The sequence below is a fragment of the Branchiostoma lanceolatum genome, chromosome 4 (genome assembly GCF_035083965.1).
Source record: "Branchiostoma lanceolatum isolate klBraLanc5 chromosome 4, klBraLanc5.hap2, whole genome shotgun sequence".
NCBI classification, from domain to species: Eukaryota; Metazoa; Chordata; class Leptocardii; order Amphioxiformes; family Branchiostomatidae; genus Branchiostoma; species Branchiostoma lanceolatum.
Window position 1 is genome coordinate 14,172,602 of NC_089725.1, and position 21,937 is coordinate 14,194,538.

Genomic DNA, 21,937 nt, shown 5'->3' on the forward strand with positions numbered 1-21,937 from the left:
TATAGTTCAGTGTGTCTGAAAGTAAGGCAATATAAAACCCGCAGGTAGTTCAAAACACCTGTCGAAAGTGGTCGATCAAGGGACTGAGCAGATCTGAATTCTATCGACAGGTGACCACAATATAGAAAGGATACAGTATATTATTAAACATGAACTAAATAACAGCATCGGAGTCAGAAGTTCTGCATATTGTGCAGGCAGGATTTCGCGATAAGCTTATCATCGTTGTTATCATCATGGTTTATGTGAGTCATTCTTAACGGTGACCAATGACCTGCTCAATGACCTGCAGTGGCCCCTTCTCTCCGAAAGGAGGCGGAACGCCCGCCTCACCTTTTTCTACAAACTCGTTAATAATCATATCAATATAAACGCAGACAGTCTACTTAAACCAGCTCAGGGGCTCACCCGGGGTAATCACCATCTTAAATTCCAAACTCTCAACGCCCGGACAGACAGACACATACAAACACTCATTCTTCCCGCACCATCCCACAATGGAACGCCCTGCCTGGCACGGTTGTATCGGCTCCCACCGGTGAGTCATACCGTGCCAGGCTGGAGGCCTGCCCGCCTTAGCCTGGGACCTCCTCCCCCCCTACTTTGCCCCTCGCGGGGTTATCTGGGGGGTAATGATGATGATGACCAGTTGATTAGATAATCAAGGGGGAAAGGTGACGCGTTGGAATAGCAGGCGGCAATACGTGCACGTTAGTATCTGTCCTTGGTGCTGAAATGGTTATCATGAACTCTGTGGTTAACAACAGGACACTGCTGTAAGATGCTTAAAATGTTTGAACTTTTTTTTTCATTATGCCACATTGCAGACTAGTACTAATAGCCTGGACTGAGTTCGCATTGACATGAACAGGCATTTGAAAATAATTATTAGAGCATTAAAAGATTGACAGTTGAAATCGAGACGGATACATATATAATATAACGGGAGTCGCCCAAACATAGGACGTTTTTTTACGCGCTGGAACTCACGGCGCTCCATTGCTGGTTGCCAGAGAATGGTCATGTTTTAATGAATGAATTTTGAACACATTCATCTAAAGAACATACATGGACAAGAAATGTATTCATAATGTTCATGGGCCCTTCACGCTCCGAGTTACAAGCGGCAAACGCTGTGAGACGTTTTCACGAATGTACCTTCTGATTTAGTGCTACGCCAGATAGTGTCTAACTTAGTACGCTTTGGTAATTTTGCTCTCTTCGGAAGTTGGTGATGAAGTTAGGGAAATGTAAATAAGGCTTGAAGTCTGCGATATTCTAGCTTTCTTTTGACCGGAAAATTTTGACTGTGTGCACTTCTAACGTCATGTGAGAAGGGCTATATCTAGCTCATCCCAGCTCATGTTTTGGCGGGAAATAGGCTACTACGTCTTGCATGCGACCCGACTTACAAAATCATTACGAAAAAACGACACCGCTTACATCAACAATACTCCGTCTACTTATTGGGAAATATCTTCGCCATCTCTGTATTCAGTTTCCTTTTCATAGACGGTACCAATCACATGTTAGAGCGTTACAAAGCTGTGCGTTGAATCGCTGGTCGCCACCATCGCAGCCCCCAAAAATGGCGGGAAAACAACGTTGCCAGACGGCAGCGATGTTTACGTTGTTTTCTTTGGTCGGTTTTCTTCTCAAGAAACACTTAAAGACCCAATTTTTTTGTGTTTTATGAAGTTATATTTCTTATGTGTATGATAGTTGTATATCTGCTTGGCACAGGTCGTATATTTAGGTATCGGGCCGTCTAGCTACGCAGTGACCCTCTACTCAGCGTTGCCATCATTATTGTCAAAATACTATTCTCGACAAAACAAGAAGTGAATATGTACACATATGTTTTGAATGCAAATGAAAATTATGTGCATGGACTTGGTTTATTTATCTTCCTTATGAGCATAGTCAGTGGACACAAACACGGCGTACTTATGCATAACAAGATCACTAAAAGTCCGTCCTAAGTTAGGGCGCGTCCTAAGTTCGGGCAACCCCCGTTAGTTTAAAATCCAGTCAACGAATATACATTGATGAAAAGGGAAAAATCTTGAAACTCTGCACGGGTAAAACTATGACAGTCAATGGTATTCTGTTGAACTTAACCTATTACTACTTAATGATTGTAAGAGTGACCGCTCTTGATGCCTTGCAAGCCTTGCCCCTTTGTCGAAACTTTGCTGGCTGCCAAGCTCAGGAACGGGCTTCCTGTGTCTCCTGGTTTCAAGACATTTCGATATTCTTGCAATCCGGACTCGCCCATACCACCAACGGCCGCTGGATGAGCTGTGCTTGCTACCCTAGCTACCTGCCGCATTCCGCTGAGTTCTTGACTTTGGAAGTCACCTGTGTGTGCCTAGGTGTCACATTTGTTCATTGAACGCAGGTTTCGCTGCCGTTTGATCATGTGGTCGTTGCGTGTTCCCTGTCCCCTTCCGTCATGATGCACAGACTTTGACTCAAGGCCAGGGTAAGCGGCATGGCTTCTACATAGCTGGGGTCGTTCGGTCTTGGAATGGTTGCCATCGAAACAGTCCAAAAATGTTGTTCTTCGCCTCGGCGAGGGCATTGACGAACTTTTCATCATTGATGGATCATGGCGCGCCCTCGCCATTGCAAGCTCTCTTTGGTAGTGTCACGACAAAGCGTGGCTGAGAATGTGGCAGAAACGAGCTTACATCCCGAAGGAAGCTTTCCTAGAATTATTTTGGGGCTAGGTTGGAATAAGTTTCAGCTTTAAGACGGCCCTCCGCGAAGCATGTACAACGCAGTCATCCTTGTGAACAGCAATCTCCTCCTTCCAGATGTCCCCGCACGTTCCCCTTCGCCCTCTCCTTGGCTCGACGACGTGAGCGGCACTGCGTCGCCAGAGTGTTCGTCCGTCCTCATGCCCTGAAGGGCGTGATGTTTCTCCTTTAAGATGTCATACGGAACGGCGGCAATTGTCTTGCCGGCTTTATCAGTGATACAGCCTGAGAGGGCTTGTGGTCGTGGTCCGCCGAGCAAATCGAACACTACCTTCTAATCTCTCCCACTGGCCTTAGGTTCGTCAGTGTCGAAAGTCGCAGAGCAATGCCCTTTGTGCCCCGGGCATGGCCATAGGTTTCCTGGCCACCTTAGTAGTTTAGCATCTCCCTCTGGTAGCTTATTTGCAAACTGAAACCCTACCAACAGTTGTGCTGACTGTCTCATACAGAGTTAGTTAGGCGTGTGTCGCCCTTTGGGATACACCGTAATAACACGGATTGTTCATAAGCAGCCATCGGCTATAGTATCAAGCGTTATCGTTAACGGCGCAACATCTACCTTCTGCGGGAGCTTGAGGGTTCATCCAGAGAAGATCAGAGAACACTCCGGTCACAGGTTGTGCATTGGTGAACATACCCGGCCATGTTGATGTTGGCTATCTAAACCAGAATAGGAAGAAGAAAGAACCGCTGAGCAAAGTCTTACCCGAGTGTCGAACTTAGCTCTTAGTGAGAGCCACACCAAACTTGACAGTTGTTTTTGCTAAGGCTTTCCTCAGCCTCCTCATACAACTTAACTGGGCCGAGAACAAAACCGCACTTGGTTAAGCTTTACTCGAACACGAACCCGCACTTTGTCTCGCCAGCTGAGGTCGGCATGACAAAATGGTACAGCGACCGCACAGCCTACTAGCGTCACAGTACTAGTATTTGGCGTATGACTGTGAGCCCTTGGTATCCCTTTTTTGACCCGGAAGTTGGTATATTCCACTTGATTTGAAGGGGTATTTACTAAAATACATTTTTTCACTTTAAACGGCAGCAAAATCAAATTAGCTATTCTTAGATTGATAAAAACGATGACAACTAAATTTTACTTATTACTAACAAACATTTATGTATCCGATTGATAAATATGCACTACTGTTTAAAAAATTCACCTTTCCTGATAGTGGACTAGCCCAGCCGTTAACCCGGAAGTGAGGCGTGTTTCCTTCGCCGGGTTATGGGAGGGCGTTGGTTCCTCCGGCAAGTTCAACAAACGATTTTTTCCTCACCACCGTCGTTTCCCCCATGAAAAATTTTCCGAAGCTCGCCATCGATTGAACGGGTATGTCAGAGAAGACCAAGCAAGTGGCCAAATGGCACGGAGCCTTCAAAAAAGCAACGGACTTCGATTCCTGGGGCCAGCTAGTCGAGGCCGTCGACGAATATCAGATGTCAGTATCTAGAGAGAGAAGTATTTTGTTTTGTTGATCTAACGTCAGAGATCTCAGTCTAATTCATCGTAATTTGGGAACCTTTTGCCTGTTTCAGAACAAACTACAAATTTTTAAAATTCAGACGATTGAAAAAAGGATTAATCCAATTTTTAAAAATGTGTAAACTCTTTTGTGTGTGTTACCGTTAATCAAGGAGGTTAAAAAAAGGACATCCTTTGTAAAATTTCTCCCGCTATGTTATTGTTGTGGGGGAGGGGGGGGGGTTAGAATTGTCCCTTGCTTGTGCCGATCATTTTCATTTTTTATACCACCCCCAAAATATTCCTGAGTGCCCCACCCTATATCTATAATTGAATAGAATAGATCAATATTTGATTGCAGTCATTAACTGGATTCCTAATTGAATTAGATGGTTTAGAATCTAATTAGTTGTTCATTTAAAAAAAATCTATGATTCTTTTTGATAGAATAATTTTGTGTTGTTTAACATCCCGTCAATATTGCCAAAAAAATACTTATTGTCCGAAACATCCTGTCAATAGAACTTCCTGTCAAAAGCCTATGTCTTAAAATGCTTATTGCAATGATCCTTAGATAGATACCATGTACAGGAAATGAGGAAGACAAGACATGAACGTGCAAATCCAACTGATTGAAAGTTAATAACATGATCAAAGATGTAAACAAAATGTACTACATGTAACGTTTAAGTATTAGCAATATCATCTGTCTGGATATTCCCCCCCCCCCCAATAATTGTACCAAAAGCTGCATGTTGTTATTTTCCCTCGCGTCAAATCCAAGTTAGATATGGTGTTCAGTTTCAACAGTTTTACTTGATGAATAAAGCAAAGGAAATAAAAGTCCACCTTCTTATTTCCTGTGTTCTTGGGGACTAGACAAGAGCCATTTTTATTTGATTGATATATTACAGTTAACCTTTTTTCAGGACAAGTTGAATTATCTGCTATGTTCTCTCCCAATGGAGGGTAAACATTACTAGCAGGGACACACCCATGACAATTAGTTACATTACCTCATAGTAGATAAAAGTCCATTGTCTAATTACGTTCTTGTTCCAGGTTGTCACGGCAACTGAGAAAGGAAGGTTCATCGTCAGATTCACGCACGTACACAGATGACCAAAAGGTAATAGAATGACCTCAACTAATTGTTTACTGTGTTGAGGCTTATAATAAAGAACATGAATGATTAATGACTCATATATGAAAGGAGTGTACTCTATATATGTTACATATCGTATGTCTGGCTGTTAAAAAATAATGCTGTTCAAATACAAGATGACGCCAAAGAATTGATTGTCCTTTAAACAATTTCATTTGTTAACAGTGCAATATGTTAAGGGATCAAAACGCTCACATGTAATTTGCAGAAAGAATTTGAGAATGCAGAAAAAGGATGAAAAAAGCATGAAATTTTTCAAGGTAACAAAAATACATATTCTAGGTATTATGACTCACGTATTGCAAGAAACAAGAAATATTTAGTATGTCAAGACCTGAATGATAAGACCTAACCTATCTTTTCAGATACATCAAGGGCTAAGAAGTTTGGCAAATGTAAAGAAACATTTTGAGGATTAGAGCCTTCCAATTCAATAGGCTTTAGATAATACCTTTTGTACATATGTCAAGACTTGACAGGCATGACGTATATGTTGTCACACTGTTAGCTAAGGTCAGTGTGCCGTCATAATGGTTATAGTTAGACCCTTGGCCGAAACAGGTGGCTGTAATAAAAGTGTAAAGTGTTTCTTTGTTTGTACTTTGTATTTAAGGGAGTCAAATTGATAATTGCATAAGGACAATCGGATGTTTGATACACTAATGGCAGTTAGATTTCCAGGTAAACATTATCTACAGACAAATTTATCTCTACAAGTACAACTAGATAGTAACTGTATTTCATATAGTAGTCCAGAAGAGGAGTGCAAAAAATCAAATTAACTTAAAGCCTGAAACATGGCACAAATGTTGAATGCTGGATCAGAAACGATTTCCATTACATGGCAACTGTTGCTAGGCAACTTATCTTTCCTATCAACCAGTATTAGGATGACAGTGGTTATGTATTAAGATACTGTATTTTGTCTTTCAGAGAATCCTGTCCAAAGTGTCGACATGTTTAGACTTGAGAAGTCAGGCCCTGCAGGCTGCCCATGGTACCAGCCTGGAGGACTCCTTGTCCCTGGAAGAGCTGAAAAAAGTGGAACCAAGTACGGCTTTTAGAAAATCTCCTGCCATGTTCCAAATGCACCATTTTTAGAACATTGTATAGCTACATATATAGGCCATACTGATTTGATTGAATTGATGATATCCTCTGAGATCCAGAAACCCGATGCAATTGTGTTAAAAAAAAGTTGTCTTCATTATGAATCTAAATAACTGGTCAGGAATGTTGAACAAATGACTGAACACACAGAACATCGCATACCAAACAATGAATTGTTTCTTTTTGTTCTTTCACAGCTTCTTTGATTTTGGAAGATTGCACTTATTAGTATCCGTTTTTCAATATTTTTTGCACATCACGACATATGTTTGCGTTTGCAGCTTCTTTGTACAATTTACAGTAAGGTCGCAAAGTTTTTTAAGGGGCAAAAATTTACGCATGCACGATTTGATGCAATATTTCAGTCAGTGTGGCCATACAGTGCACCAGCTTAAGTCTAGCAAAGCTACGCTTACTTACACCATTTCAAAGATCGTTTTTCTTCTTTTGAATTTTGAACTTGCAATGTATAACTTCTGTTTTCTTTTTGCTTCTTTTGTGTTCTTTGTCTCAGTGTTGAAAAATTTACTGGATGCCAATCCAGAGGAGTTCCCAGTCCAGGTCTCACATTTCTCCCCAGTCAGGTATGCACTTGAAAGACTTGATAAATGCTACAAAGATTTTTATTGTTTATATTTGCATTTTGTTTATTTGTCAAATTGTATTTTATGAAAACCTACTGCTGCACATATTACAAATACGAAAGAGAATGGTTGTCAACTATTGTTGAAATCGTAGGACTTTTAAAAGTCAATAGATTAAGTACTTCTTATCCTAGTAATGAAAATTTCATTTTTTCTTGTTTAGAATTCTTGAAAGTGATTCTTATTCTTTGTAAGGTGTTTTTTTTATACACCAGACTGAAATGACAGTACCAGTATTACACCTCCATCTCCAACACTTGTCCAGTGAAACATCGATGTTTATCATATAGGAGACCAACTGGTCCTGAGGTGGACATCAGTGTGTTGAATTTAGATGGGGAGGAGGAGGAGGAAGAGGAAACAAGAGGTGAACGGACCACACCGACCACACCCAAGCCAACCAGTAAGTCTAACCATACTCACGATATGGTCAGTAGTTTTTGTCACTTACTTTTTATTAAAGATGCAACTGGCCTAAATATACAATCCTGTGTCTGTACAAAAAGGGTTAACACTCTAATATTCCAGACCAGTATACTGTATTTTTTGTGATTATCATAGTTCACAAAAGATGAGTATCACCTTAAAGAATTACAGATCTGATGTTTGGCATCTTCTCATTCTAGATATTGGAATGGATGCCCAGATAAGTACAAGGGCCAATCAGGTTGGCTCTACTAATACCCAGGCTTTGTCCTGTATCTATCAAACATGTACATTTCTGTGGGGGCTAATCTCTTTGTTAGCAGCTCATTGTCATTTGTTTCTACTATAGATACATGTACTTGATAAACATTGATTTCTTTACTTTAACCCCAGGTGGGAGCCTACTTCCACGCCTTCCTCCCGAGCCTGGTATGACGAACTTGACCCTGAGGATAGAGAGGATAGGACTGAAGGACGCTGGTCAACACATCGACCCTTACGTCACTGTTAGTGTGAAAGGTACGTCTGTAGCCTCTCTCTTCTACACTGTATGTTTCTGATGCAGCAGTGGAGACTGGGTTTGTCGTGGATCAGTACATGTTAGGTGTAGGTAGATACAAAAAAATACATGGTCAGGTAGAACCAAGGGGGTCTGCATGGGGATATACATGTAGTGCATTACAAATTATGTGAAATTTCAGCACTCAGAACGATACATTCAGAAACAACCCTAACATTGGTTTCAACCTCACACTGATTACACTTTATGTTGAGTGGTATGGTTAAGAGTAACATAACATTAATGTAGCTGGTTATGCCTCACAGAAAAAATCTCGCAGTCTCACAAATAAAAGCATGCAATACTGATGTAGCATAGTGGTCTTGACAGAAACTAGGAATTGTATGACTTCACACGTGACCTGAGTGACATTTCTTTTTGATATTTTTGTTTAAGCCAAATTGGTGTCTTCAGTATTTTACTCTTTTCCTCTAACAGTATTTACATCTAACCTAGCTTACACGGTTAAGTCACTGACACTTACTTAGGATAGAACTTTCTTGTTACCAAGTAAGTAAAGTATGGTTGGTAAATGTTGAATTGTGTCCTCTTGTCAACTCCTACACAGATGTCAGCGGCATTGACCTGACAGAGCCACAGGACACACCCATAGCCAGTAAGAAAGAGGACCCCTATGTGTACTTCAACGTGGACGTAGAAATACAGAGACATGTAGAGAAGATGCCCAAAGGTGAGAAACTTCAGATACAATACTAGAAAATCACTGGGTAGTTAGGGGAGGGGGCCATGTTGTGTTTTTCATGTATGACCTTTTAGTGTATGATAACTTTGATGGTCATATAGTTAACTACAATTTATCGGTGTATGTGTTTGGTTACTTTGGTATTGAAGTTTTGAGTTGCCTTTGATACATATTTTAGTTCTTGTATTTCAGCTCAACTGCCCTGTCCCCAAAGTGGAAGACATCCTTTTGCTCTGTATTTCAATATTCATCGCTTCTGGACGTAGACTGTTTCCAGAGTGCCCTATTTCATCGTCCTACATCGGGTTATGAATAGCAACAAAAAAAAATTAGACTCATAATCACTTGGCTGTATTGGAATAGATTTACAGACAAACATGATATAGTTAAAGGTATTACTTATTATGGAAAAACTAATACACTTGTACATGTACATTATGAATTTGAAGTTTACACAGAATCTTGTCTCCTGTCTTCTCTTAAAGTTGAGCATCAATAGCTTGACAATTTCTTTCTCCCACAGGAACAGCAATATTTTTCGAGTTCAAGCACTACAAGCCCAAGAAGAGGATGACCAGCATCAAGTGTTGGGCCTTTATGGAGATGGATGAGCTCAAGTCAGGTCCGGCCTCCATCGAACTGTGAGTTATCTGTTGTTTCAAATTTCAAACAGTTACTGCACCTTTTAACTTTCCCCCTGTTGAGGATTGCTTTTTGATACAAAATTTGTTTGGCTTACGAGTTAGTCATCAGTAGGAAGGTTAATCTTTTTAACCTTCAACTCTCTATGGATGCACCATGTCATAGTTGTTACTCTTGAAGCTAAACTGACAAAGGTTACAATCAAGAACAAACCAACTGAATGCTACTGTGCTTTTCCTAAAGGTGCTTATTATGCTTTAGCAGCAACTACTGCGTATCATAAGATCATGATTGGGATCTTCAATGTTACTTAGACTTCTATACTTAAGAGTGTGTGTTGTGTCCTCATAGTACTGTAACTTAAAAGTATGAGAGTACTTTGTTTTGCAGTGGGAGGAAAAAGTAGGTGTTAAACATTTGTGGTGGGCACACAGCATGTTACTGATAGAAAATCTGAATAGCTTGTGGTGTTATGATTTTGCAGTGAAGTCACAGTAACTGCAAATCAATACCGTAACCACTGTATTTCGAAATTTACAATAACTCCAACAGATGACATAAATGATGGAATTTTTGCTCTTCTTCCAATCTTACAGCTACAAGAAGCCGACAGATTTCAAGAGGAAGAAAGTGAACCTCCTTACGGTCAAGCCTCTCTTTCTGGAGCTCTACCTTACTCTGACCAAGGACTAACGGCAGTACAATGTTTGCAGACGTGGGAGAAAGGCAGACAGTAACACATTGAACAGCACCTTGCAGTGACTTTGTTCTTATGGCTGTGTTTATCGTGTATTATTGGTCTTCATATGTATAGTGTAACATTAATGCAACTCTGATATTTAGATACAGCCAAGGATAGTTTTGTTGCCAAATGTGTATGATTGAGCCAAGTCATTCGCACTTGCAGTGGAATTTATATATGGAATCACCACGATCGTTATTTTGTATCACCGTATTCTTGATATCGCTTTCACGATGGTGACTCTAGCGGGTATCTCACTGGACTGTGCCAAGCTCCGCAATGCATTCGCAAAGTGGCGCCATTCTGGAAAATTGGTGAAAGTCTTGCCACAATGATTTGACACAATTAAGGCGCAGTTTAGTGAGATACCTACTTCAATGTGCCTAACATGGGCAGAAGATGAAATTGTTACTTGTTTGTCCTTATTACATGGAGGTTTGTTTACAGCAAGAGTACTGTTGACACCAATTTGATTAGTTGGTTCTCAGGTTTTATCTTAAAAGAAAAGAAGGCCTTAAATGTACAATAGTGAGGGTCTGAACTTACACTGAGATTTTCCAGCTGTTTTTACAGAAAAACTGATGTGAAATTGTTGGTAAAATCATTTGAGGATTTCAAAGACTTTCAGGAAGAACAAATAAAGCTAACTTGTTACGTCTATCCTTGAAAGTGGCTTGAAGAAAAAATGGACTACAGTGAAGCTATTTTTCACAATTTTAATATTTGGATATGGTTTGCAAGAAACAACCAATTGAATTGGTGGCCTTATGGAAGTGTCATCAGATTAGCAAAGTTTGCTACCACATGATGTTACAGTGACTAGTTGTTCTGGCCAGTAGTTTAACTCTCAGTGTCAGGGAGGCTTGAAAGTAGGCATTATGATTGGACCATGACACATAAAGGGTTAACTATGTGTAATATCTCTTTGTAACATTCCTATATTGTAGTGCATGTAGATTAACTGATATATGCCTATCTGAACTAAATCATGCCTGTGAACACTAGAGTTTTACGTTAAGAGTAGTTTCACTGTTGTATGTGTTGAAATTTTGCAAGTACTAAAGAAAGCTCTTTGAATGTTTTAGGTTGAGCAAGAATGTGCCTGGTATTGTATATCATTCAGCCAAAGCAATGTGTGGAGACTTTATATATATTTCTCAATTTGGAAATGCTGGCAAATACACAGAGTAATATGAGACTTAATAAAAGATGACATTTTAGATCACTAAAATGTTTTGTGTTGTTTCATTGCAGTTTTTAAGGTGTAGGTTATTGTTAGCCTGCGTGCCATCCTCCATAGCAACTGCAGGCTCAATCTGTTTACTTGCTTTTGATGTGGTTAGCAAGCTAAAAGATTGAGCCAGTGGTTACTACAGAGGATGGCACCCAGGCTAACACGTATGTTTAAAGGATCAATAAAGTCATCGGGACTAGCTAAAACTATCATGCAAGGAACAAAGAGGAGTAGGCAATGGGAAAGATGGAAGGATAATATCAGAATGGACTGACATGACACTAAGTGAAACATCAAGAACAGAAAACTGAGAAGGGTGGAGAAAACTGGTTGTCAAATCTGTGGTGCCCCAACGGTCAAATAGTTAGATTAAGAGATAGATGGGAGGAAGTCATACCGATTAACTCCTAGCAAGGACAAATCATCTGTTAACAAGAAAGTTTAATTCAGTGCAAGCAAACATGATTAATTCAAATTCAATACAATAACTATCATCTAGATAAAATCAATTGTCTGGCATTAATAGCTATTGTTCCTGAAGTAGAACTAGAATGGAATGAAACATGACTAGAAAGATGCTCTCATGGCAAAGATCGTTTTCTGATTTCTTGTCCAGTACTGATAAAAGCAATTACCACAGCTAATCAAAAAATGCTACAATAAAATATGTAGCAAACAACCTGTTAAATATTGGACGCAATATCAATATACAATGTAATACTAAGCTACGAAATTGTGTAGGCCATAAAAAATAAGTGATATAACTCTTTTATTCATTAGTAAACATTATGAACATAATCTACAATATAAAAATATGTACTCTTGGTTTCAGGCCCCTAAGTGATGTTACACTTTTGTTGACTATAATTCAAAACATGAAACAGTAACATTTCTAAAAAGGTAAGCTCCACCTTAACATAATAGTTACTTAAGCTTCTACTTAAAAATACAAACACATCTACAACAGCTTAACTGAACAGCAATAAAAACAGAATTCAATGTGCTTTGAAAGTGGTTAATCTTTTATCAGTAGTCCAATTGAGTTGGAAACACTAATAAGCAGATTACAGTCTAATTCTTTAAAACAAGTGAGTTGCTCATCGAGCAACCTGCATTCGTAAACTAATAAGCTAGATGCCTACTGCAAAGCTTATTGTGTTACTGGTAATATTACCATACTAATTTTGCTCCTGATTCCATCAACAAAAACAAACACTTCAACTTCTTGCAGATTTTTATAGCTACAAGCCTACAACAGAACACAACAAACCCATAGGTTGCTATTTGGTATCCCATTCATTGATTGGACAAGTTACTTGTAATAAGGTTGTATTCTAAGGACTTTTGCTTCATATCCATAAGTGTCTATGGTGAAGTCTAACAGAATAGAAAAGAACACTATAACACGAAAAGTGAAGGTTGTTCTTTAACGCTTTCTGGAGCCCTGCTGCTTGTTACCTCATGTCATAAGTGGGACTCCTGGCCACACTACGCGTACTCCTTCCTGACTTGGATGGAGTCCTCTTCCACTCAGCTCTCCTGTCTGCAACCAAAAGATAAAAAAATATCTGATAAGCAAAGCAGTAGTCTCTATTGAACTCTCTAGGCCCGGTGAATAGCCTGAATTAATTGAGACGATTAGGAACCTGCCCCTTGTGAATTCAGTCCCAAGAGGTGGCTGATAGATATCAAGTTGACTTGACTTATTGATGACTAGCATCAAGTAGTAAAAAATTTGACAATGAAATGTCAGTGTTTATTTTTCCACCAAACAAAAATTCCAGAGAATCATTGCATGTCAGTTGTACTACAGTCTGTAAAAGTACACATAACTCACCTGGTTGTTCCTTTCGCCTTACATCTGGGTTACGGTTAGGGGACTTCCCAACAGTGTTGGCTGACCTCTGACTCCTCCTGACCTCCCTGTTCTCAATGTCCATCTCTGGTGACCTTTGATTTCTTCTGACCTTCCCTGTCAGTCTTTCTTTGCCTTGGTTGTATGTCATGCATTGGCTGCTCGATACTTTCCTGGGGGTGCCTCTGTCTTCTTGTTCATCGGAGGAGCTGATGATTCTCCTCCTACCCGATCCCTTCTTTTGATTGACAGCGCAACCAGACGACTTTCCAACTGTGGTTGATTGGCCATGACGCTTTGTGACCTTCTTCACTTTGATATCTCGTGACATTTGACCTCTAACCATCTTCCTCTCCGCGGTATCTATCTCTGATGAGCTTTGACTCCAGCTGGTGACTCGTTTCCTACCAGCCTCTGGTGATGAAACCTGAGTGCTGCTCGTTGTTTCAGTCTCAGAATCAGATGAAAAACCAGAATGTCTCTGACCCCACTGCCTGGTGTCTTGCCTTTGTCCATCTACTTGTTTTGCTTTAGATGCAGTCAGAAAGAACTTGTTGTCAGTCCTTCTTTTTTCTACACTTCTAGACAACTGTTCTGCCGTTTCTGTCAGTCTTCCTCTGGCTGTGTTGTACTTCGTATTTTGTCTGGAAGATGTTTTTCTTGGACTGTCTTCGATTTCTTGTTCCTCAGAACTGATTCTTCTCCTTGGTCTGAGATGATATGAGCATTCAGGTTGTTTAGATAACCATACTCTTTCCTCATCTCTGTCAATCATATTTGTTTGTTCACTCAGCACTTCTGATCTATTCAGCCTTTTTGTTATATCCGAGGGTCTGTTTTCAGGGCCCCTCTTGTTGTGTCTTGGGTCTGTCTTGGGAGCTCTTAAAACATTTGCACTGATTGACCTTGTGTTGTGTTTTGGGGTCAGAATGGAGTCTTTCTCTCCACTTGATACAGACGACTGAGAGAACATTGCCACATCACTGAAGGAGGAGTTACTATTGTTAACTCGCAAGATTCGTGATGCGCCAGCGCTCTTCCTCTCCCTCAGACTGTAGCTCATCTTTCTCTGTTCCCTGCTGACCGACTGTTTGGCCCAATCTGTAGAACATTTCGGTGACTCGTTCACTTCCATTTCCTCTGAGGACTGGTCGTTCAGCACCTCTTGTTTTGGTGAAGCACCTTTTTGAATGGGGGATCCCAGTTTTATGTTGTCCAACTGATCCCGCACAAGTGTGCAGGGAGAGGGCACTTCATCATTTTGTGGAATCTTACGTCCTTTTGGTGTTGAAAATCTTGGTCTGTCGGCATCTCTTCTAGGAGTGGAGGTCTGAATGGCAGGACCCTTTGGGTAAGATGACATGTGACTTACTGAAGATGAAGGCAGGGAAGGTGCTGGTTCCTCTAGACTCTCTTCAGAAGTTTCCTGTCTTTGTTTGTCTTCCTGATGGCACTCTGGGTATAGATGATGTTCAGGGTCATCATGATCGTTGATCATTGACTTTTGGATACGGGATTTCCAGAAAGGAGAGGTATACAATATTGACTGATTTTTTACAAACATTTCAGTCAACTTAAAGTCCACAGATTTCTTCTTCCTGCAGGGTGTTGAGCTCTGTCCTGGGGTCTTCAATATAGGATGGAGAGGACCATGCTGTGTCATTAACGTTGCATGTGAAGACTTCAGTAAATTTGAGCTCTGTGTATTGGTCAAAGAAGCATTAAAGGAAGCCTTCATCGGCTTTGCTGAGGAGAGTTTGATACTGTTGTCTTCTGAGAACTGGGAACTTAAGTCTGACTCAGAAGGGTCTGAATATTCCATCTCAATGCTGTGGTCAGCATCAATATTAGAACTGCAATTCTCATCCACACTGTCTGAAGTGCTGAGCTGCGATGCTTCTTCATCGTGCATGCTTTCCTCACTATCTTCAACTTCTCCTGTATTGGGTTGGATGGGCCCGTTGGGTGTTGGGTAAGTAGAAGACCAGGAGGGATTGGTGGACATCATTTCAGAGGCATTACATAGCATTTCACTTGAACCAGATTCATTCAAGTCTGAATCTTCTCCACTACATGTGGGTTCCTCCATTTCAGTAAAGGTGACCTGACTTTTCCTCAACCCTGTCTTTTCCTTTCCCTGTCCTTTCCCACTCCTTAAGGCTTTTCTACCACTTTCTTTCTGATCCAGTGGGTACTCATCTGACAGACTGTTGAAACTTTGGTTACTTCTGTCTGACATGCTTTCATCTTGGGATGAGCCACATTGGTGATGTGGCAACTTCTGTTTGAAAGGTTCCGCTAACAGTCTTTCCTTTGTGGAAGAGATTCTCTCTACCATGACCAAAGTCGATGCAGTACTACGCTCTTTTGTACCACTGTCCTTAGAACTGGACCTCACTAGACGTTCCTTGGGATCTTGCTTCTTCCTCAAACCTGCATCATCACTCTTTCTCCTGTGGCCGCCACTATCTTCTTCTACAGACTGAACAGTCATAGAAGCACTGGTAGCTTGCTTGTACTTAACTCTTTGCTTTGTATTACTGGGCCGTTCTCTCAAGAAGTCACATATGGCCTCATGTGTGGATAAATCCACTTTTTTGCTTGTAGTAGAACTGGAGGAGCTAATGCTAGTGTCCCTTCTTGATGTCAAGGCCATTGTTTTTCTCTTAGCTGGAACGCTGAAGCACTGTCTTCTACTGACACCTTTGTCTGGGTTTTCTGCTTTGCTGAAGCATCTGTGATGTACTGGTGTAACATTTCCCATCTCGGAATGCTCGTCTGGTTCTTCCAACAGATCTATGTCATCTTGGCGACGATGTTTCCTCTCAGTTTTCTTCCTGTGTTTCTCTGACTTCCTTGAATGTGTCGTACCACCATGGCCAGATTTCAAGCTGCAAGGTGACTCTACTTTGGGACGATTGCTGTACATGTCTTTCCTGTTTTTACTACTTGATGATGGCAAAAACTCCATGTCTTCAAACTCTTCAACCATACACACATTGTTGTGACTTTGCCTTTTCTTTGTTGGGTTATTGTACTCTTCCTTCTTGACAGAATGGATGTGCAATTTAGCTGGGGTGCTGTTCTTAGTCTTGCTGTAATCCACAACCGGTGTAGATGGTGGCTCTGTTTTAGGTTTTATGTCTGTGCTAAAACCTCTATGTGCATCTCTACTTTGTACGTGTTTTGATGGGGTCTTCTTTCTGCAGTCATCAGGAAACAATGATGATAAGTCGAGATCTGCCTTTGGTTTGTTGCGTTTGCCAAGACTTCTTGTATGGCTTGAATGGTCTTTGTACTTGTTTGTAGGCAGTTCTGTAGATTTCCTACTTCTGCAGCTGTCTTCTGGCAACGTTTTCTCTTCATAGCCATTACATATTTTGTGATTTTTGCTTCTGACATCGGTGGATGTGTCCGATTTGTGTGGTTGTTTATAACCAATACCACTTGAATCTGAGAGTTCACCCTCACTTTCTACAATAGCAACTGAACTTTTGCCATTTGTAGTAATATTATTTGGTTTGCTGTGTTTGTCAATACTCTTTCTACAGCTCCTGTTATCCTTGTACTTGTTTGTAGGCATTTTCACAGATTCTCCACTTTTGTGAACTGGCATAGATTTCTTTATGTAGCCATCATCTCTTCTGTGATCTTTGCTTCTGGTATCAGTGGAGTTGTCAGATTTGTGTGTTTCTTTATAACTAATGCCACTTGAATCTGAGAGTTCATCTTCACTGTCTACAACAGGAGCTGAGCTTCTACTGCCATTTGTAGGAACGTTATTCGGTTTGTGTTCCTTAAGACTCTTCCTATAGCTCCCGTTGTCCTTGTGCTTGTTTGTAGGCATTTCCACGGATTCTCTACTTTTGTGAACTGGCATAGATTTCTTTTTAAAGCCATCGTCTCTTTTGTAATCTTTGCTTCTGGCATCTATGGTTGTGTTAGATTTGGGTGGTTCTTTATAACTAATACCACTTGAATCTGAGAGTTCATCCTCACTTTCGACAACTGCAGTTGATCTTCTGTTGCCATTGGTATAAACGCTAGTTGCCTTGTAAATTTTATTACTATAGCTCCCATTGTCCTTGCACTTGTTTGTAGGCATATCCACAGACTCTCTACTTTTGTGAGCTGGCATAGATTTCTTTCTGTAGCCATCGTCTGTTTTTTGATCTTTGCTTCTGGCGTCTGTGAATGTGTCATATTTGTGCGGTTCTTTATAACTAATACCACTTGAATCTGAGAGTTCATCCTCACTGTCTACAACAGCAGCTGAGCTTCTACTGCCATTTTTAGGAATGTTATTTGGCTTCTTGTGTTTGTCAATACCCTTCCTGTCCTTATTCTCAGATTCTCTACTTTTGTGAACTGGCATAGTTTTCTCTCTATTGCCATTGCCTCGTTTTTGATCTTGGTTGCTGTCAGTGGTAGGAGTGTTCTTTGTTTTGTTGTGTTTGTCAACACCCTTTCCATAGCTCCCATTCCCATTGTTCTTGTTTGTAGGCATATCTGTAGACTCTCTACTTTTGTAAACTGACAGAGTTTTTTCTTTATAGTCATCGTCTCTTTCGTGGTCTTTGTTGCTTTCATTAGTACATATATTAGTTGCTCTGTGAAGACTTTTTTTATGGCTCCTGTTGTCTTTGTAGCTGCTTGTAGGCATATTCATAGACTCTCTACTTTTGTGAAAGGACAGAGAACTCTCTTTGTACCCATTGTTTCTCTTGTGATCTTGCTTGATGCTATTGGTTGATGTGTTAGAATTTTGTGGTTCTCTGTAACTTATACCACTGGAATCTGACAACTCTTCTTCACTTTCTACGGTACCAGCTGAGCTTCTGCTGTCTTCAAGACTTTGTTCGTCGTGCTCGACTGGTGATCTTCTCTCGGCATCCTCCTCCTCATCACTCTCTGCCCACTCGTCCTCACCACTGATGTCACCTCGGTCACTGTCGCTATCACCAATAGTTGTCAGGATGTCCTCCTCCACATCTAAGAAAGAGGCCCACATGTTTTAAGGATTTCCTTTGGACAATGCCTTAGGAGCAGAGCCTTAAGAATCCCTTAAATTCTTAAAACACAATTTAACCACTATCCCTATGAATTACTGGTATTGTATAATATCAATAAATATTATGTGGTTAAAAAAAAGAGAATAATTTGCCAACTTATGCCAGAAGTAGACCTTTGCAGTATTACTTGAAGTCTTGAACTATACATTTGTATATCAACTAGAAAGGCAACATTTGCGAGCAAATACAGCATGTTTAGCCATACTCCTCGCCATGCAAAAAATGGACTCTCCCAAAATAACAATGGACCATTCTAAAATACTTGCACTAAAAAAATGAATCACCCAAGTCCAAAATTGAGTCTTCCAGTAGCACCTCAACACAATATGGACCAGTCCACAACCATATCCACTAATTGATTAACAAATACACTTCTGCTAAAAAATGGACTTTTTCATAATCATTCCAGCTCAAAATTGAAAGAAATAATTAAAGAATCCTCCCCTTGCAAGAATGGGATATTCCGTGCCATTTCCATGTAAACCAGTCGAAAAATATCCGCTGAAAATTACACTCTTGCGCATAATCAACCCAGTTCAAAATTGAATTAAAAAAGATCAACCCCAGGGAAGAATGAAGTTTTCCATAGTATACATTATGAAGATTTGACAGGAGACGAAGGAAATGACCAAAAACAACATATTTGAGTCAATTCAAAGTCACCGAGAGGGTTTTAATATAATATTTGTAATATGTTTGAACTATTTTGATTAAAAGAATGTCTAAGTCACAATAGTTCTAAAGTGTTCAAACAATTAGAATTGAAACTTATAACATGTTTGAACTTATTTCACATACGTTGGAAACATTTCGAACGTAACTACACAAAAATCTCTTTATTTAGAACAGTTTCAAACCATCTATCCAAATGTTTCAATGTTCGAACAATTTGTAACAAAAGATTTTCACAATTGCCCTAATAAACGAAGGTGCTAAGTCCTCCTGTGTGTTTCTGCCTATTTTCGGTGGCCGCGCTAGACCACCAGCGGATTTGTTTTGACGGAGCGTCACCCGCGCGCGACGATGTACACTGTTCGGCACCGCTAATATCCGGCATTTTCCCGCTCCAAAACACTCCACAAGACCCACGTTTTTAGTGTTTTGCCTCTTGTGCAACACGATTCGATTTGCATTACTAACGGGACGAAAATGATAGAAAAAATTCACCCCGTCCCGGCGTCCGTCCCAAAAACATGAACGACATGAAAATATATTTTCTTACAGATTCAATCACGAAAATCAACAGCATGGGATTCCAAATTTTCGCAACGGCCGACCATTTATCATGGTTGAACTTCCTTCCAAGGCGTGCGATAGATAAACATTCCCGGCACATAATAGTCACTAGTACCAGACTAACGCAAGCTCATGATGATAATAGGGAGAAAGTTTGTCAGTGAAGTTTGGCCACCAGAGGGTACATTCATTTAACGTTACAAGCTAGCGCAAAGGGGCGAATCATTGACCTTACCGGGGACTGACTGGTGGACGCTACACATCACGGGAGACGCGTGTTGGTCCGAGACAGACAGCGGCGTGCTTTCGATCGCGTAGCGGCGACGCACCGCTGCGACAACGTGCGGGACCAAAACGCCTGTCCCCAGTGAGACCATGTGTTTTGCGCGGCATGCCCCGAATCCGTCTACCATTGCTGAATGTAGCCCGATTCATAGAGGTCTATTTTGTAAGCATTATTTCATGTACCCCTCAGCGTGAGAATTCCTTGTGCAACACTTCGCTACATTATATATTTAAGTTTCCCCGCGCACCGCCTACCACCCGCCTTTGATCATGTATGAAGTCGGCGGCAGAGAGAGATCATCAATCAATTTTGACAGGAGTGTCGCGCCAGTCTGAGGAGAAATGATCTCCCGTGTTGTGTTGAAGAATTTGGAGTTTGAAAATATCTGGAATAACTAATGCTAGAATAAACATTCACAAAATCATTGATTTAACTTGTTTTCTGTTATAAAATTTCCTAAACTGCAATTTAACCACTGAGTTTAACGGAACATGGTGTTTTCCCGATAATCACGTTAAATGTTTATGTCCGGTCTTTCCTCCTCGTAAGCAAACTTCCAGCTTGGCCAGGTGCAAGGCACTTGGGGTCAATGACCTGTAGGTCATATGTAGTATTGAAAGTGACAGAAGTGGCAAATATTGTCAAGAAAGCCCAAAATAAATCGTTTTGAATATATGTATGCCAAAAATGGGAATGTAGTCCTTTAAATATTTGTTCAAGCCACATATACAGCAAATTTCAGGTCATTCGGTTGAAATACCAGGGCGCAGGAGGCCAAGATATGCTAAAAATAGCCTAAAAACCTCAATAAAATCACTTTCAAGGTCAATATCAAAAAAAGGAAAAGAACGCACATTGGTTTTTGCCTACATTACCTCTGTACCAAATTTCAGGTCATTTGGTCAAAAAATGACAGAGATGAATCGATTTGAAGATTTGACAGGAGGAGAAGAAGAAGAAGAAACATGAGAAAAAACAATATGTTTAACCATACTTATGGCATAATAAAAACTTAAAATAAAATCCACAACATTGTGAGTCAATAGGACCATGACAGAACTCACCGTCTTGAAGTATCCAGCGGACTTTACCGTCCTCACCTTCCTCACATATCATCTTGCTACATATGGAGTGCTCCATCTACACAGAAAATAATGAACATGTCATTTATCCATCAAAAGAAAAGTAATTCTTAAACCAACAATTCATTGTACAATGAATATCTTCATTTGTGCTACAAAACCACTAGATCACAGTATGCTCTGACAGACATACAAGCTTTAAGCTATGATAGACATGCTGTGATCTTTTTTCACGTATAGAACTCTTTAAGTTCTTTTAATATACTCTAAATGTAAATGTATCACTTCCAATCAGGATTGATGTAGCAAACCCATACTAGCAAACTCACCCTACTACCAAAGTCCCTCAGCATCTTTACTGCAGATGGCTGTTCATCATCATCCTCCAGTTCATCGTCATGGTCAGGCTCCCTGTCATCATCATCATCATCATCATTGGCACTGCAGGCAGCAGCTACAAATGCAACAAAGCAAATTGATATTAGAACTTAATATATAACGATGATGTATGACTGTGATATCCTAATGGATTCCTATACAGGCTATCGGCTGGTACATCTACATCTGTATGATGCATATATCAGAACATATACATCACAGTATGTATTACATGTATTTAGGCAATAAAATGGCATCCTTGTCTAGGCCTACCAGGCTTAATACAAAGCTAGGCCTCAGGCCTGGCCAATCATTACTACTATCCCTCTTTTTGGCTGTATCTGAGGGCTGGCCAATCAAATGTTCCCCCACCTGTTGTTATAGGGAAAGTAACCAGTCAATATCGTTGCTTCTTTACCATAAGTGGCAACATGATTGGCTGGTGACTGTACATTCTGTATTGGTATGCAGGCATGAATAGATTTAGGAACACTCCTAATTCTATACAGTAATACTTCCCATCATATAGAATTATGAGTCTATAAATTAATATACTATGTTGTAATAACTCTCTAGTGC

The 21,937-nt window shown here is 40.3% G+C and overlaps 2 protein-coding genes across 2 annotated transcripts; one reads left to right on the forward strand and one right to left on the reverse strand.

The window, feature by feature from the left end:
• Window positions 1-3,949: 3,949 nt before the first annotated feature.
• On the forward strand, window positions 3,950-11,446 carry LOC136432760 (axin interactor, dorsalization-associated protein-like). Its single transcript, XM_066424241.1, has 9 exons — window positions 3,950-4,201; window positions 5,287-5,353; window positions 6,323-6,440; window positions 7,014-7,083; window positions 7,434-7,546; window positions 7,963-8,088; window positions 8,697-8,819; window positions 9,355-9,472; window positions 10,070-11,446. Exons 1-9 carry the CDS (start codon window positions 4,095-4,097, stop codon window positions 10,164-10,166), a joined length of 939 nt encoding a protein of 312 aa, XP_066280338.1. The 5' UTR covers window positions 3,950-4,094; the 3' UTR covers window positions 10,167-11,446.
• A 429-nt stretch (window positions 11,447-11,875) lies between these two features.
• Window positions 11,876-21,880, reverse strand: LOC136434193 (dentin sialophosphoprotein-like). Its single transcript, XM_066426960.1, has 5 exons — window positions 21,874-21,880; window positions 21,310-21,434; window positions 20,963-21,038; window positions 13,287-18,296; window positions 11,876-12,992 (listed from the first exon to the last, which is right to left on the reverse strand). Exons 1-5 carry the CDS (start codon window positions 21,878-21,880, stop codon window positions 12,904-12,906), a joined length of 5,307 nt encoding a protein of 1,768 aa, XP_066283057.1. The 3' UTR covers window positions 11,876-12,903.
• Between the last annotated feature and the right edge of the window lie 57 nt (window positions 21,881-21,937).

What these genes read in the sequence shown, in the direction of transcription:
- LOC136432760 (XM_066424241.1), top strand. Translation starts at nt 4,095, where the DNA reads ATGTCAGAGAAGACCAAGCAAGTGGCCAAATGGCACGGAGCCTTCAAA. An exon ending in GCCGTCGACGAATATCAGAT is followed by an intron (nt 4,202 to 5,286) that starts GTCAGTATCTAG and finishes TTCTTGTTCCAG; the next exon opens with GTTGTCACGGCAACTGAGAA. An exon ending in TGTAGAGAAGATGCCCAAAG is followed by an intron (nt 8,820 to 9,354) that starts GTGAGAAACTTC and finishes TTTCTCCCACAG; the next exon opens with GAACAGCAATATTTTTCGAG.
- LOC136434193 (XM_066426960.1), bottom strand. An exon ending in TGAGGGACTTTGGTAGTAGG is followed by an intron (nt 21,039 to 21,309) that starts GTGAGTTTGCTA and finishes TTTTCTGTGTAG; the next exon opens with ATGGAGCACTCCATATGTAG. An exon ending in AAGGCGAAAGGAACAACCAG is followed by an intron (nt 12,993 to 13,286) that starts GTGAGTTATGTG and finishes TTTTGGTTGCAG; the next exon opens with ACAGGAGAGCTGAGTGGAAG.